General features: G+C 38.1%; 1 protein-coding gene across 5 annotated transcripts in view; it reads right to left on the reverse strand.

Annotated features, from left to right (window-relative positions):
- LOC130925492 (MAM domain-containing glycosylphosphatidylinositol anchor protein 1) overlaps nucleotides 1-17212 on the reverse strand; it is a 347692-nt gene that overhangs the window by 40097 nt on the left and 290383 nt on the right. For all 5 annotated transcript variants that reach the window (XM_057851332.1, XM_057851333.1, XM_057851331.1 and 2 more), the window contains one exon: nucleotides 6234-6370. In XM_057851332.1, the coding sequence (XP_057707315.1) occupies nucleotides 6234-6370 (137 nt within the window). The remainder of the gene's footprint in view (nucleotides 1-6233; nucleotides 6371-17212) is intronic.

Here is a 17212-nt window from a genome sequence, read left to right on the forward strand (position 1 = left end):
TACTGGTGAAAGAAGCATATTGCTGCAGAAACAAGTTAATGAAAGGCCCATGCATCCCCCAGCGTTAGTCTTCAGTCTACATTCATCATGGTTTCGATTTCCCCCAAGCTTGCACACAATGAGAGAATCAGGAATCATTACAATACAACTTGCAGGAGTCCCCTGCACATAAATAAACATGTTAATTGACCTGTCATAGCTAATTGCTGCAGGTGATGTGAGACCGCTGTGTGTGTACATCTGTAAATTTGAATGTAATTGGATTCTTTGTTAATCTTATAAAGGTGAATGTGTTTTTTTTTTTCCAGACATATGTGTGATTAAACAAAGTAAGGTTCTTGTTCTTGTTTTTGTGTATTAGTGTGGACTAAGTAATGTTCCCGCTAATAAGGTCCCCAATAAGGCAGATTTAACTGAAATTTTTAATCCCAGAATGAAATTAATTGCAATGTTATATATTATAATACTGTATATATTGTGTACGGCGGAAAACACTCAGGTGACTTGAAGTTCCGCTCTGAGACAACAGATTTTGGCCAAATTTCAAAATTGTCCCATATGCACGTGTGATACATCATTGGAAAGCTTAAAATCTCAATTTTCTGGGGGAGGAAAATTTTGAACAGTAGGGCATTTTAAAGATTTTTTTTTTTTTTAAACAGCAAAACCCTAACTGGAGGTGAGCGCTCGCGAGAGCAGAATTAAAGATGCCATGACTTTAACGAGATATTATCGCGCACTTACCTTGTTTCGATCCAAAAACTCCATGTAGCATGTATCACTGAGTGTTAAGATACAGCTGCGAATGCCCAAAGCTGGATTTTTTGGGGATTTTATGGGTGAAACATGGTAATATAACAAGGGTCGCGATGCAGAAATCGCAGACATCAAGGAAAGGTCGAAATTTTCTTTTCCATATATTTACCCTTTTAAACGTTTTTTTTTTTTTTTCTTCAATTTTTTCTTTGTTTGGATCGATTATTTATCATCTAACATATCGGAGAAAATGCGACAGTAACAAAAAAAAAAAAAAACAATTAAGCAATAGTTATGAGGTAGACATCCGTGATTTTTTTTTTTTTACAGACGCCATTTTTTTCATTGTGGCATAATTTGTTTAAAAGTTTAAAATATGTGAATAAATAACATTTTAAAGTTTTTTTTTTTTTTTTTAACGAAATATTAGACATCAATTAATGATTCTAAGCTAAAAATGACAGACATTTAGAACAATAAATATTATTAATTACCTTTGTTTTATGGATGGGTTGAAACAAAAGCGGTTGCACGACATCTGTAAACGGGAATTTCAATTGTAAAACGGACAAATTAAAAATATTTCTGGGGCTTAATGCGCCATGAATCTGCTATGGCAGCATATAGACATATTGTTCTATCAAACACAACAGTTGTTTTGGCTTAACAGCAGCTTCTTTTAAAGAGGAGTGCAAGAGCAAAGACTGCTTTTTCAGTCTTGTCTGCTTTTTCTGCCACACTTATTGTTATATAAAATACACTGATATCAATAAATGCTGAAGAGGGATGAAAACATTTGTTTGCCCTCACCACTTTGTACATCAGCAGCTTGTAAACTTACCGAGCCTAACACAAACAAACAAACAAACAGAAAGCACTTTTTTAGGGAGAAAAGTAAATGACTTCTAGTACCGTGTTGAGTCATTTTTACTCTCATTGTTATGAAGATAGAAAACTGAAGATGAAGATAGAAAACTGGGAGATGTAACATGCCGCAGGTCAAAGATTAAGGTACAAATACTGGAAATGTAAACAGGAGATAATTAGTGCTTAATTTGTAAATAAAAAAGTGCCGGAAAGCAAAGTATATATGATTGCCCAAGGATGATAAGTTGGACACAAGTCCCGGAACACATACAGATTGGGCTGAAAGTCAATATGTAAATGCCCCCTTGCCATGCTGAGGGATTTACAAGCCTCAATTTTAGATAACATCCATGGTACATGATGATAACAAGCAGACAAGAACATTTAAGACAAAATATAATTGTGAGTTCTTGCATAAAAATATATTTGTTAGCACATGGAACATGACTGAAATGGGTGTTTTGATTCTGTAGTCTTTTTTTTATGTGAATGACAGCTCATATAGACAACAAAGTCGTATAGAATATAACGCATAGCATTGTAATGCCCTTGTGAGAGCTCATAGACGGAAAACAGTCATGACGTTCGTTTCACTTCCTTTATCACGATGTGGCCATATAAAGCACAAAGTATGCATCGCAACAAACTAGATCAGTAACCGCTGCCGCCAGACTGGGTTCTCTCTTCCGCATTCGTCTTACCACCATTACATCTATTCTCTTAAAGGCCATACCTAAATATGTAACATTACATAATAAAACAGCACTACCCAGTGGTCACAACTAAGAGTGGGAACCTCTTGGTACCTCACGATACAATACGATTTGCGATATAAAGCTTACGATAACGATGATCTGACGATATGGCAATACAACGATTATCGATACATTGGTCAGTAAATCCTTGTGGGATATTCTACAAACAATTAATGAACAGAAAAAAACAAGCCTCTGCTGTGAATTGGAATGAGTTTATCAGTAGTAGACGTCCAATCCGTTTGAAGTGGGAGGGTTGGCAGCGAATGATGTTCATTCGCTGCCAACCCTCCCACTTCAAACGGATTGAACGTCTATAGCCGTTAGTTGCAGCCAATGCCAGGCAATTTTGGGCCATTTAAGGTCATTTACCTGTTGATTTTCAGTTACTTCCTGTTGACTTTGGGGTATTTTATGGGTAACTTCCTGTTTATTTTGCGTTACAGAACAGGAAGTGACCTGGGAATCACCCAAATGAATAGGCACTGCAGTGACTAAAACTCAACAGGAAATGACCTGTAAATGCCCTAAAATGATCTGCAAATGACCTGTAAATGCCCTGAAAATCGGACAGAATGACTGTGACTGCTCTGGTTTCGAATGAACGAACATTCCCAGTTAAAATGGATTGGGCGTCGTGCACCGTCAATGCAGCCTTAGAGTTAACTGAGACACCATTATGGTGGAAGATTTTGGTAGCAACTTGTTGGTTCCTTTTTGTTATTTTTATTCTTTTTAGACATTGTCATCTTTTTAAAACGAAAACTCGATTCTTGGCAGGAGCATATTGATAACCTTTTGGGATACAAAGTATCACTATATATCACCATTTCGATATTTTGTCACACCCCTAGTCACAACCATTAACAAGTGCTGTTGAATGTTATACTCCATAACCGTGGCCAAGTTTACAACTCTATTACAACAGAGCCAGTCAGTCAGGTGGCGTTATCAGCCCAAATAAGTCCCGGTAGACAGTGATGCCAAAATCAATAAGTACCAGATACTGTTTCGGCATGTTCTAGCACAAATTAAGCTCTGGAAATAATATTGTTAGATGGAAGGGTGGATGGATAATGTTTTATATTGCATATGCAATAGGAAAACAATGGTGGATGAATAATAGATGATCATGTTGCCTTGATAGATATTTCAATTTATACAATATACAATATTGTGTTATTAAAATGCTATATTTTCAGCAAAGTTGGTGTGAATAATTAGTAGTTGGCAATGAGGAATATGCCATTGGGTGGCTACATCTTATTTTTAACTGTGATACAAGTGTAAAACCTTGTTGGCCTTCCTGAAATCAGCAAATTCTCAATGAGGCAAATAATCCTTTGGCTGAGGTGTGGATGAGCTTGTTGCTGAGGTTCTCATACGTCTATATAACCCTCCACCCAAAAATATCCTTGCACTCCAAATCTCCAATTGATATATTGCATGGGGTAAAAAAATCCAGATATAGCATCAAAATTTAAAGTTAATTCAGATATGTGTTACAATTTTAATTGCAGTCATTAGTTTTGATGCATCCGCAAATTGGTTTAACTATATGGAATCCGCCGGGCATAGGCAAACTGTTTCAAAACTTAACATTTTGGCACAGGCAACAACATGACAGATGCTTTGCGGTCCATTTTTACGACTTTGGAATAAATGGATTCAATAACCTTGTCAACGGTTCACTAAATACCAAGATTTATTCACATTTACAACGAAGATTAAAAACGGTAGATAGGTGTCAACTCCACTGCAAATAAGCTTCTGTAACTTTTCCTTCACTCCTTTCTCTGCACCAGTTGTGAATTTCCTATGAAAAATGTATCAAATTCCAAACAAAAGTCTGAGGCCCAATTGTTCACTATATTCGTTTTATTCCAAGAAACCTCCAGAGTGTACACCCCCACCTCTTCTCTATCACTGCTGCAAAGGAGGATTCCCTCTTGGGAAATATGCAGAATAGAGGAACCCTCTAAAAAGATGAAATCTCCCAAAGATGAGTGACTTGAGAACAAAATCAAGCAATACCATGTAATATCGTGGAAATAAAAGCATCATAAACTCTTTTTGTTTTCTTCTTCTCGGGGCAACATACTCACAATAGAGTTGTAACACGCCCTGGGCCTAAGCCTGACAGTTCAGAGACAATCAACAAACAGTCCCAACCACACTACTACAGATGAATGGGTCACACATTTAGGTCAAGTCATGCTTTTGCATTCAACATAAGTGCATGTAAAGCTGCAGGGGCATGTGAAAAGGTCACTGCTGTCATTTAGAAACACGCACTTTTATTGCATCTTTGGTATCAACTCTCTCTAACCTTTTACACTAGGTTCTGGATTCACGTAACCCTTTATAGAGCTCTCATTTTACTCATTGGCTGCCTTTGACTGCATTCGACATCCAATCCATTGTGTGTGGGAGAGGCTGGCGGTGAATGATCACAACTGTATAATACTCCTGGTGATGCTAAATACAGTAAGATAACAACTGATTAATACCATTCGGAATGTAATATCAACTTCCTAAAATGTTATATTGGTCTATCACAGAACCATTTTACCTTGACTGAGCAGATCAGATCAGAGCAGAAGTGGTTAGCACCGCACACATTGTGATTTAGCACAAATAGCTTCCAAAATAATGATGTATACCATAATTTTTGGACTATAAGTCGCTACTGTTTTCCTTTATTTTGAATGCTTCGGTTTATAGTCCGGCGCGGCTAATTTGTCGATTTATTTGGGTAAATAGGTAACACTTTATTTGAAAGAGGCGTCATAAGACTGTCATAAGACCATCATAATGATAACATGACACTATCATGGGCTTTACTGAATGCTTATGACAGATGTCATTAAGTGTCATCCGGCAAATTATCTCACTAACTCCATTTATGTCCACCTTGGATCTTTTACATGCATTCAAATTGAGGTAATTTGCTGGATAACACTAAATGACATCTGTTATAAGCATTAATTAATGTTCATAACAGTGTCATATCATAGTTATGATTGTCTAATGACAGTGTTATGGTGCCACTGTCAAATAAAGTGTTACCATATACCATGACTAGCAATTAATGAAACAACCGAAACAGTAACTGAAGAAATAATTAGCACAGAACATCAAATTTGAATGTTATTTACATCTGTAGCCCTGCAATGCATGTTAGGAGGCATGTTGGACAACAACAGTGTTAACAGCAAGTGGCAGCAGAGGTTGACTGTCCCCCCCCAAGCGAGCAGTGATGGCCAAATGAAGCTTCTTAAAGCTATGATGGTTCATTTGGTCTTATGACAGTCGTATGATGCTGCTGTCAAATAAAGTGTTACCGGTTAACATCTTTTGGTGTAAATATCCCTTAAGGCAGTGAGGACAGCTGAGGCTTATAGTCCAGTGCGGCTTATCTATGAACAAATGCCGCTTTCGTGCCAAATTTGGTGGGTGGCGGCTTATAGTCAGGTGCGCCTTATAGTGCGAAAATGACGGTAATCATATATATATAATGATATAAATAAAAAAAGAGTTCCTTCAATTAACTCAAAAAGAGAAGGCTTTTCAGATACGACCTGAAACCCATTTGTCATCTATTTGACCACTTGACTGATAAATTAATGAAAATAATGGACATTCAAAAAATAAAAACACCATATATTTTCCACTCAGCAAATGATCCACACCTATGACTGCATCACATGTATTACATATGCTTCCTCTTGTACAAAAAATATACAACACACAAAGGTTTGCATCTCATTATAAACAAGTTGTTTTAGTTTCCTGAAATAATTTATTAAAAGGAGAAACAATAGCTTCGGGATCTTGTAAACTTTATGCTCTTACCTGAAATGGTCCACTGGGACTCATGTCAAAGTAGGCCTTCTTCCAGTTGGGGCCCTGATGTCCCGATTTGGTCCACAACTTTGAGTCCACAGAAGCAGTGCCAATGCTTCTTACTCTTGAAAGAACATTGAGAGTGCCTGTAAAAAGGCATGGTATATTCAGAAAATGTAAACTGTCTAAATACATTCATTAAGACATAGCACACCCTTTTAACATCCAATCAAGAGCAACATCTTCAATTGCAAGAATAGAATGTATTTTGTGCAGTACTTTTGCACTTAATCACTTTAAATTGTTGCATGTTGCCATGTTGTCATGTTTTCTTTTACAGTATGCTGGCAAATTAGGTTTATTGAAGACTATAAATAGTTCATTTGCGTATGTGTTTTGTAAATAATTGTGCATACTGTACACGATGTACCTTGTGACTGACTAATGATTAGTCCAAGGCGTAACCCTGCAATCCATAAACAGGCAGCGGTCGTAACACTCATGAAGACAAGTGCTATAGAAAAAGGATGGATCATTACATTCTAATATTGTGGCTTTGACATTCAACTCCAAAGGCTAAAACATTTCAAAATATTGACCCATGCAAGATGGCTCACTTCCACCATATATTGAACACGACGATAATTGGCTATGGTAAAGTGTACTGACTATTCTACAAAAATGGACCACATCTAAAAAAACAAACAAAAAAAAACAATTAGACAAACCCGTAATAATAATCAATCAATAAAGGAACATTAGTGGTTTAGTTGCACATATTTCTCAATAAACAATTTTGCTCACCATAACTTGACCCAGTATTAAACAAATGGAATTCTTCACTTCTAGGTGCCTGATAATAACTATATGCTGACACAAATATTTGCCAAATGACTGGTCCTCCATAATAAATTTAACCGTTCAAAAGTGAATCCCTTAAAACAGGAACCCAAGTAAAACAGACAGTGAAAACATAACATAACACATCCTCCCTAAGGCCCTATAAACAAGCTCAGAACACAACTCCTCGGACTCTCCTAGGCCTCAAAGTTGTTAAAGAACCATTCATCTTGTTAAGAATTCCCAGACAGCTCTTAAGTGCAATATTAACCAACATCCAGTCTCTTAACACATGCACATGCAGTGGAGCTGTGGTATTTTATGCATTTCCATTTGGTAGGAGTCTGTTCTTTTTATTTTTATTTTTGCAAGAAAATTTATCGCTCCATATGCCCACAAATGTTCTCCCTACTCTCGCGGGTGATATTTGCATGTTTTGGAGGTAATGTGACTGAAGCCTTGAAATAATCAAGCTAGTAAGTAATTAACATTCTATTCTGTCACAAGGGATGTGTGCCAAGGGTAAGTGTACTACAATGACACAAACATTGTTTTGCATCAAGACACACTCAGTGACACAGTCAGATCTGTCTCTGTATGTACCCTTTGATTGACAAGTGACCTATCCAGGAGATTGATGCTGTAGTTAAAATATATAATAGACATCAAAATACTTTACATGAAAACTCCATCATTCACTGCCCACCGCCTGCCATAGGGGGCTGTGTGATTCAGCTTCATTTATTAGAAGTCGGTGGGAGTGAAACTCTCACACATGCTTTTGAGCACAAAGCCAGATTTACATTAAAAAGTACGAAAGTTGGACCGCATACTAACAAGAAGGATTGTCTCAGGAGTGATTTGTTTGAGGATTCAAGGTAATTACATTTTTCATACCATGCATGCATTTTGAAACCTGGGGAAAAAACAATGGGAGAAATTAGCAGCCACAGCGTTGGCATTATACCTCGCAATATTTACGCAAAATAACTGCACACTGCCCAGTTTTTGCTTTTAACCAAGAATCGAGACTGTTTTACGTCCATCTCTATAAAAAAAAAATCAGTGATTTAAGCATTTATTCACAAAAATTTTGAACGGAAAAAGCCACTATGGCAGCCCCCCTATCATAACAAAGAGCTAACAGGCTAAGCATCATTCTTTGACATAGTATATACGTGAAGTAAATTCAAACTGCCCGTTTCTTTTTGCTTTTAACCTGTGAATCGAGACTTTTTTACGTCCATATCTATAAAGAATTCAGGGATTGAAGCATTTATTTACAAGAATTTCAACGTAAAAAGCTTTTTGTTTTGGACTTGTGGTAAGGCGGCGCCACAGTGAACTTAGACGAGCCGCACATTCGACATATTTACGTAAAATAAATGCTACCTGCACGGTTTCTTTACCAGAACAAAGTGCAATTTTTTGATTGGGGATATTTCAGGCTTTTATTGGTTATTTTTAATGTTAAATTTACATTGTTTTTAATGAGAAATGAGCACTTACCTTTGCCTTTTTTAAGTTGCGTTTTGTTTCAGCCCTTTTCAAAGCGCCAAAAACAGCAAAAAGGGGAATGCTAAACCTCATGATTTGATTTAGATGGGTGAATTTTCATCCAATCATCTCCTACAAGTGGCAATATCAACTAAAGTCAGTGTATTTATTGATTTAGGGACGCGAACGCGTCATGTCCTTCAGCAGCATGCTCAGGTCTGAAGAGGTTAATACCAGCTCATTTGCTAAGAAGGACCGTTTACAACGTTGTCTATTACCACTAGCAAAGCAATGACAACGCTCAATTCGATGCATGGATCATATCTTATTTACCTCAAAAAGACTTGTGAAACAATTAAAGGGACTAAAATTACCTGCTTTGATTGGCAGCAAATGGAATTCGAGTTTCCATACCAACAGCAGTTAGAGTCTCTTATTTTCAAATGTTTCTTCTTGCACATCCGGCAAACTACCAACACTAGGCCTGTCGCGATAACAAATTTTAGTGTGCAATAATTTATCTCATAAACTATTGCGATATCATTGTGTCCCTCCCCATTTTTTTTTTTTTTAAACCAATTTACAACAACACAGTGAGAATACAGTATATATTAATACATCAAGTACACCCATTTAAACGCGATAAATATTTACTCTTAAATTCAAAAATACTTTTTAAGAAATCACAACTAAAAATAATACACCATGCCTCTTACGTAAAAGACAACAATATTAATACCGCACAGAAACACAGAATAAATTAAATGTGTTTTTCAAGAAAAATAAATAAAATTGCACTTAATAACTTAAGTATTTAGGCAAATGAAAACTTTCCCCCTCATAGCTTCTGCTATGGTGTTCCATACGGATGCAATGATACAGTTAAATCACGGTTCGGTACGATTTTCGATACGGGGGACACGATATTCGATTCGATTCAATACATTTAATGCTCTGAAAAGAAAATAACAATTGTATTTTTCTTTTCGGGTTTTTTTTTTTTTTTTTTTTTTTTTTGCTAACGAGCAAAAATTAAATTACCATCATATAAGCACGCATTTCAGTGCATAATATTTATGTGCTTACTTTTTACTGATCTGAAGAATAAAATGTATTATTATTATTATTATTATTATTATGAGCAAGACATCCTATTTCCGAATCCATCTGTGTCGCGTACTGAATTAAAAATATTTGCAGCATTATCTATAGTCACTGGTATGGATTGATTTGGCCTTCTTAACTTCCATTCAGTCATGGCAGTTTATAATTCATCGATGTACTATATGGACTACGTGTCCCATAATCACTCTGGGCTCAAGTAGCCAATGGCATGGGACGTAGCACATCTAGTTTGCTATTTCATGATATCTAGTGTGTGCGCGCATTAAAAAAGTTTGATTTGGCCTTCTTAACTTCCATTCAGTCATGGCAGTTTATAATTCATCGATGTACTATATGGACTACGTGTCCCATAATCACTCTGGGCTCAAGTAGCCAATGGCATGGGACGTAGCACATCTAGTTTGCTATTTCATGATATCTAGTGTGTGCGCGCATTAAAAAAGTTAACAAACGCCACAGAAGTCATGTCTGCTCATGACTGCACAACACCAGCATATGACAATCGACTTTCATAAACAGGACGAGTTTGAAGCACAGCGCTCTTAATTTGCCACTCAATGTTCATCATGTCCGTTGTCAAAGCGTGGTTGTCCGTAGAAGCCAAGTCGGTAACAATGTTTTGGCGGACTTCGTTGTAAATATCCGGTGTTGTGCCGAAAAATAGCCGCCCCGCATGAAATGTCACTCCTGACCGGAGCGCCCACACGTCAACAACACCGGCAGGCCGGAGATGGTCCGCAGTCAATCCAGAGCATTGAGGCGGCCGGTATACGTTGAACAATAGGATATAATCGGAACGATTGGCTCCGGTGCTATTTTTTGCTGGACCTGGAACGAAGATACATTTTGCGCAGTTGGTAACAAGGAATCCGAACTTTTAACAGCACGCCTGCCACACGAGCACACGCACGTGCACGCGAGGCGATAAATCGCAGCGGAAAAAATTACCGCCTTCATTTTTATTTATCGTGCGATAAATTGAATTATTGCATATTGCGACAGGCTTAACCAACACCCTATCCAAAACCCCATTTCAGTCTAGATTTTTACTAGGCAAGAAAATACCACAGTTTGAAGACAGACCAAGGCTCACAGCACAGTGACAACAAGAACCGATGGCCTTCACTTTGGTTTAATGATCCAACTCAAACACACTTGGATTAGAAGCCCAACATTTTGAACTGATGAATGACGAATCCGCCACTATAAGTAGCCGTCCATCATAGAAGGCCAACATAACATAGGAAAAGTAATGCGCTTATATCGAAGCTTGAAAAAGTAATTTTAGAAGCCGAACGCCACAATCAGTTCATGATGGATGTTACGCTTACTTGACATTTTGGAAGGGAATTTGAGTAAATGTAATGCAGGAGAAACACTGAGGAAAATTCTTATTTTCACCTGCTGAGTAATATCATTACAAAGACTAAAAGAGACAAGTACGCATAGTGAAGAGGAGAGGAGTCTACACACTGTGTGTTTGTAAGGTTGCTTATTAAAGTAATGGAAAGCATAGCTCTATTAGAGGTTTTTGTCTGCAAGGTACACACACATACACGCACACCCCGACAAACACACTTAAGCGTTGCAACTTTTGCTATTTGGCTGAGTAGAAATATGCTGACATCGATTTTCGCCTCGGTCTGACCCTCATCTGTTTCTGGGCTTCTAGAACAAACACGCAACCCAAGGAACAAACATGTCTCCTACTGTAACACACAGCAAACGCTGTGCCTCATTCAAACTATTAAAGCAGCAATTTGTGGTTTTTCAGGGATCTCTGCTGCCAGAAATGTTTATTATAGCCAGTTTGCATGCAAGCATAACAATTGATAATGTTAAAATCAAACATTTTCAAAAGAAAAAATACAAGATAAGGAATAAAGTGTAAGGTTCTGCATCTTGATATTGAATTTTAACAAGCTTTACAAAGAATTATAAAATTGTGAGATGTCGAAGAGTAACTCAGTTCAGTGATAGAATTGACCGTGCATCATGACATCACTCAAAAGTGAGTGCACCCACAAAAGCTCAGTTCAAAAAGTATCAAAAGATTAATTATCTTGATGTATTTACTGTATCACACCATAAAGCAACCCATTCCATATGCAATTGCAGGGGTGTAAAAGGTTACATGTAACATGTAACTGTGTGGTAAAGAACCGCAATTCACCGTCTGAACAGAAAAGCATTACACAGTTGGCGAAACTTTAAGCAAACTTAAAATTACCATGTATTCGCAAATGCCGAATGCTCATGAGGTTTTCTGATTTAGAATTTAAAGAAAAATGTATTGTATGTATATTGCAATGACTACCGGTAATATAATAATTATGAAGTAGAGCAGCAGGTTGAGCGGCGTAAAATCCAAGTCATGCATTATTCAACATTTTTGCCCAAACGTGGTTTTTTTTAGTTGCAAATCACACTGGAATTATTTTAATTAAAAATCTCAACCAAACAAATGTACAAGGGAAGGATGGTTTAAATAACCATTCATTTGTCTTCCATCACTTGTCAAAACAACCCAAACAGTTCCAAGTCAGCTTGCCAGTGGCAGTTTTAAAAAAATGGAACCACCATGTCAATTGAAACTTCATTAAATGTTGATTATGTGCGGTTTCCAACAAATAATTGCTTAACCCAAACTAGTCATAGCACCCTCACTTAGCCAGATATGGACTTTCATGTTGCGCTCTACACTCTTTCTCATAAAAGAAGAACATCAGGACAGCAAAAACACGGCATATAGAATACAGTACAAGTGCACTTTTCAATCGCCCTTACTTTATCTTTTCTAAACTGGTCGAGTGCGTGTGCATCGGTAACAGGGCTTTTGTGTCATTTCACTGTGTGTGGACATAAATGTGCTGAGGGCTTTTTCGGCTGCACTCTTTTCCATTTTACATCACCTTGCATCTGTATCACAGCCTTCAATCATTGAAACATTCTACCATTATTTTCCCAATGCTACACCACTCATTCTCTATGCTTCTTCTTCCACTCTCATTTCACTGACCTCACCCCCTCACCTCCTTCTTTATTTCGTCGTGAGACGCCCCGCTGTGTCTGCGACATGAGCTCGGAGAGAGAGAGGCAATTAAAGTGACAACAAATTGGAGGCAAATGGGAGACCAACAGTGCCCATGAAAGGGCAGCTTGTAGACGAGCTGGGTGTAAACTGCTAACAGAATGTTGTAATCATAAGAAAGGGGCTACAATAGGTGACAGATGTTGCCTCACTGTGAAACACCACCACAACAAGACTACCAGTGATAAGAACTTTATAGGTGCCTCGGAGAAAATGGCAGAGAATTGATTACCTCTGTAAACGTTTCTTTTTGTAGTTAGGCTAGTGACTTTTCTTGGTAATTTAAGAAAACTTAACTTGACCTAAAACAATAATGATATCATTAAAAAAAAAAAAAAATCTTTATGGTTTAAATTTTACAGCAAGAGTAGGGAACTTTTAGTTTTGTTTGATTTTTGACATCGGGCTTTATCTTCGAGTTAGCGACGGTTTAATTAGTCGGTGGAGTTGATTTCAACAAATTCCCTGTAGTTTTGTTAGTTATTTGTTAGTTTCAGGGTTCCTGAATGGCTAAGGTAGCAGGAGTCAATTGGACCATCTTAGCATGCCAATAAAAAAACAACGTAATATGCACACATGAAAATCATCGATGACCCATGTAATCAATAGAGTTGGCTATGTTTTCAGGATAAAGGGATATTAAAACTTAGCATCGCATGTCAATAAGTGCAGTATGAACAGGCGCGTAGCAAGGGTCCCTGGGGCCCCAAGGCAACAAGCAACATGGGGCCCTTCGAGCCTGTGCAAGTAAGGGGGACAGTTGGTCTTGGAGCAATAGCATATTTAATAAAAGTATAATAGCGCCTCGGTCTCATAGAGCGCTTTTTAGGACTCACAAAGTGCCCGGCTTCTACTGCATGAGGATATAAAACTACAGTAACATAGTACACTCACCGCTGTCTTGCTTCCTTTTCTCCTCTTCTGTTTTTTTTTAAACTTCTCTTCATTTTGCATATACGCCAATTAAAAAAAAAGCCAAATCGCTGCTTACTCTCACTCTGAGTCACGTGAGGGAAGTGGGGGGGGGGGGGGGTGTAGAGCGAGTGAAGGGGCCCCTTCAGGGAACCCAGACACAAGACTTTCAGTGGCACTGTCGCACTTGTCGCTGCCACAGTGCATTAAAGCTTCGTGTGCTAAATCTGTTGTCCCTCTGGGGGCCCCTGCTGGCTGGGGGCCCGAGGCAATTGCCTGGTTTGCCTAATGGGACGCAACGCCTCTGAGTATGAACTGAAACATTTGTAATCCAGAAGCTCTGCGGAGGAGCAGGGTTTTTACCGCTGATTTTTAATATCGTAGCCAGCACCACGTAACCAGTTTATATTGTTCCTCGTTTTTCATAGGGAGTTTGTGAAAAATGTCCTTTGCCCATTTCTTCTCTCTGTTTCCACAGCCCCTAAATGCACATTTTGCCATATTGCCGGCCATCAAATTACTCAGCCGACTGATGCTGCATTCAAGTGAGGTAAGAAGTCAGAGTTTCCAACCTCCGATCTGGAAAGATATCATTGGAATGCCTCCGCTATTTGATCACTTACGAGAAGGCAGGTTTGCTGGAGGTCAAAATGTCTTTTGACGACCAAAAGAAGAAACAACTTGTCGCGATCAGCCATCTTTGCTGTTTACATTTGCTTGGAATGCTTTGAGGTCACAACTGGTAGCCTCAGAGCGGGATAAGTCTGATTTCCCACCTTCCTCGAATGCAGCGTGAGCACTTGGCCGAAGCACTCGTCTCTATTGTGGTCGTGTTACGCATCTAAAAAAAAAAAAAGTCCTGCAGAATTAAATTAATTACGGCAGTTTGGTGTGACATTGTTTTGGACCCATGGGTGTTTTGGAACAATGATCTGTGTTTTGAATTTTATGTTGGATCTGTTTGTAGATCTGTATCGTTTTTTAATTGGCATACTAGGAAGGTGCCATTGACTCGCGCTAGCTTAGCCACTCTGGAGCCCTAAAAACAACAAATAACTTGCAAACTGCATGGAATTTGTTGAAATCAACTCCACCAACTAATTCAAGCCCTGCTAACTCGAAGATTAAGCCTAATGTCAAAAATTCTGAACTACCGCTTTAAGGAAGACTGCATTTCCCATGAGGAAGCGATACAGACCCCTCAGGCCATAACATAGGTGTCATTTTACTAGTTTTCTGTCGAATTTTCATCAGAAATATTCTGAAAATATTTTGTAAAGGTTGAAAAGTTCCCCAATGTTGCTTTAATATACAGGTATGTAAAAAAACAAATGTTTTCTTTAACGAATACAATTATAAATTACAGTACATACATGTTAATAAAAATTAAAATTAGTACAATTACAATTAATAAAAACAGAAATTCAAATGTTATGTTCCCAGATAACACACTAAAATTGATGTTTTGTTTGTTGTTGTTGTTTTTTTCTAGTATTTAACGCATTGCCTGTCATTGATAGCAAGAGATGTTCCAAACCGGGAATGCTTATGCTTCAGTGCCATTGACTGCACTAGACGTCCAATCCATTTTGACAAGGAGGGCTAGCAGCAAAGCATCACTGCCAGCCTCTCTCAGTCAAAATGGATTTGGCCATTTTCTGTACTTTTAAACAGCATTTTCTGCACTTTTAAACAGCATTTATCTGAGCCTCCGCATGTGCCACATCCGCTTGACCATCGGCTTGCGCCAAAAGAACTGTATGGATTAGGGTACACCATTGTTAGTGAGCCTTGGTGTGCACATGTTATGAAGTCTTGTGCTACTCCCGTGGGAATACAGTAGGTTTCTTTGCGTGCGTGCGCATGTGTGTGTATGTGTTGAGTTTTCCAGGCTCCAAGCTGGATGCCTTTGAGCTGTGTGACAGAGCATATTATGATGAACAGCTTACCCAAGTGACTGATTGTGTCGTGCCATTGCCATAAATCACACACCCACTGCCCAGTTCAAAAGCAAACACACACACACATACACACAAAACCACAAGTGGAAACATAGAAAGACCTGCCACCCTTGCTACTGTCAACACGTCAAGCTCTACCAGTGTGGGTCAAGCACAAAGTTGAGATTTGGGCAGAAAGCAAGGAGATCTGGGAATCTTGACTCGCCAACTCTTCTGATTTTCTCTAGAGAGTGTCATATTTTACTACACTCTCCAGCTGTCACAGTTACTTAGTATGAACTTTTCCATATTTGAAGGAGGTTCAACCATATACTGCAAGTCATGTATTCTCGTAAAATATTTTAAGGCTTATTGCAACCTTTAAGGCAGTGCTTCTCAATTATTTTCTGTTACGCCCCCCCCGGAAGACCTAAACATTTCACCCCCCCCCCCCCCCCCCCCAGCTCTCTGCTGCCACTGTAAATAGTATCATGTGTCTATAAAATTATTATTATTATTAAAAGTACTGCTCTGCGTGACATTGTCTTTTTTTATATATATATGAAAGAAAAAGAGCTAATATAGACCAACTTACAAAACAAAACAAAAAAAAAACAACAACAACAAAAAAAGGTCAAACCTAAACTGTAAAAATACACTCAAGGTACATTTTTTCACCATTTAATACTGAAAATAATATCTAATAAAATCAATAAACAATTCAAATTGATAGGCAACATTCACTCATGAAAACAAACAATTTAACCGGAAAACAAAAATTAATAGAAATATAACGACAGTGTCATTGGACAGAGGGACAGTTTTTATTTTTGCTGCAGAGAGTATCAGCTCCTTCGCTATGGTGTGGGGTTATTTTGTGCTAAGCACCTTGGTATGCCACCTTTTATGATGCCAACAGAGATCGCTGGTTTACTGATTCAACACTGACAAAGCGGGACGATTCTTGACAATATTCAGCATGTTTTTACTGAAAAATCAATGTGATTGGGGTCTAATGTCTAAAGTCTTTAAGTGATTTCTTAACTATTTGGCTTCATGCGTTCCGCTGCAAACACTTTTAGACACAGTAAACAGACTGCTCTTTCGTCATCCCCTAATGTATTAAAAGTCAAAGCCAAAAGCCAAACGCTACATACGCTTCGTCATATTTCCCCGTCTTAGCTCTTCATATCTCCAGTGCTCTTTGCTGTGTGCTCTTGTTTGGTTCAAAAATACTGCGCACACTCTGAAAATGAGAGCGCCACTCCTACCCACTGAGTGGATGTGAAATTACCCTTTATGCTAGTACGGCAAAAAAAAGTATGTTTCCCGAGCTCAAATGTGCGTTTTTTTGTTATCTGATTTGGCGTTTTGTTTTTTAATTTGTATTTTTGTGTTTTGATTGGCCGTTGTGTTTTGCACTTCAGGGCCTCTGTACATGTGTTCATAATGTAATCATACAGAATGACAACAACATTTAATATATGATCCAGTGAAGTGGACATGACAAATTATGTTTTGCATGTTCAACCTGTGTCTGCGTAAAAACACCGACACATCACAAATGCAATTATGAAAATGAT

This window comes from Corythoichthys intestinalis, chromosome 1 (genome assembly GCF_030265065.1).
Source record: "Corythoichthys intestinalis isolate RoL2023-P3 chromosome 1, ASM3026506v1, whole genome shotgun sequence".
Lineage (NCBI taxonomy): Eukaryota > Metazoa > Chordata > Actinopteri > Syngnathiformes > Syngnathidae > Corythoichthys > Corythoichthys intestinalis.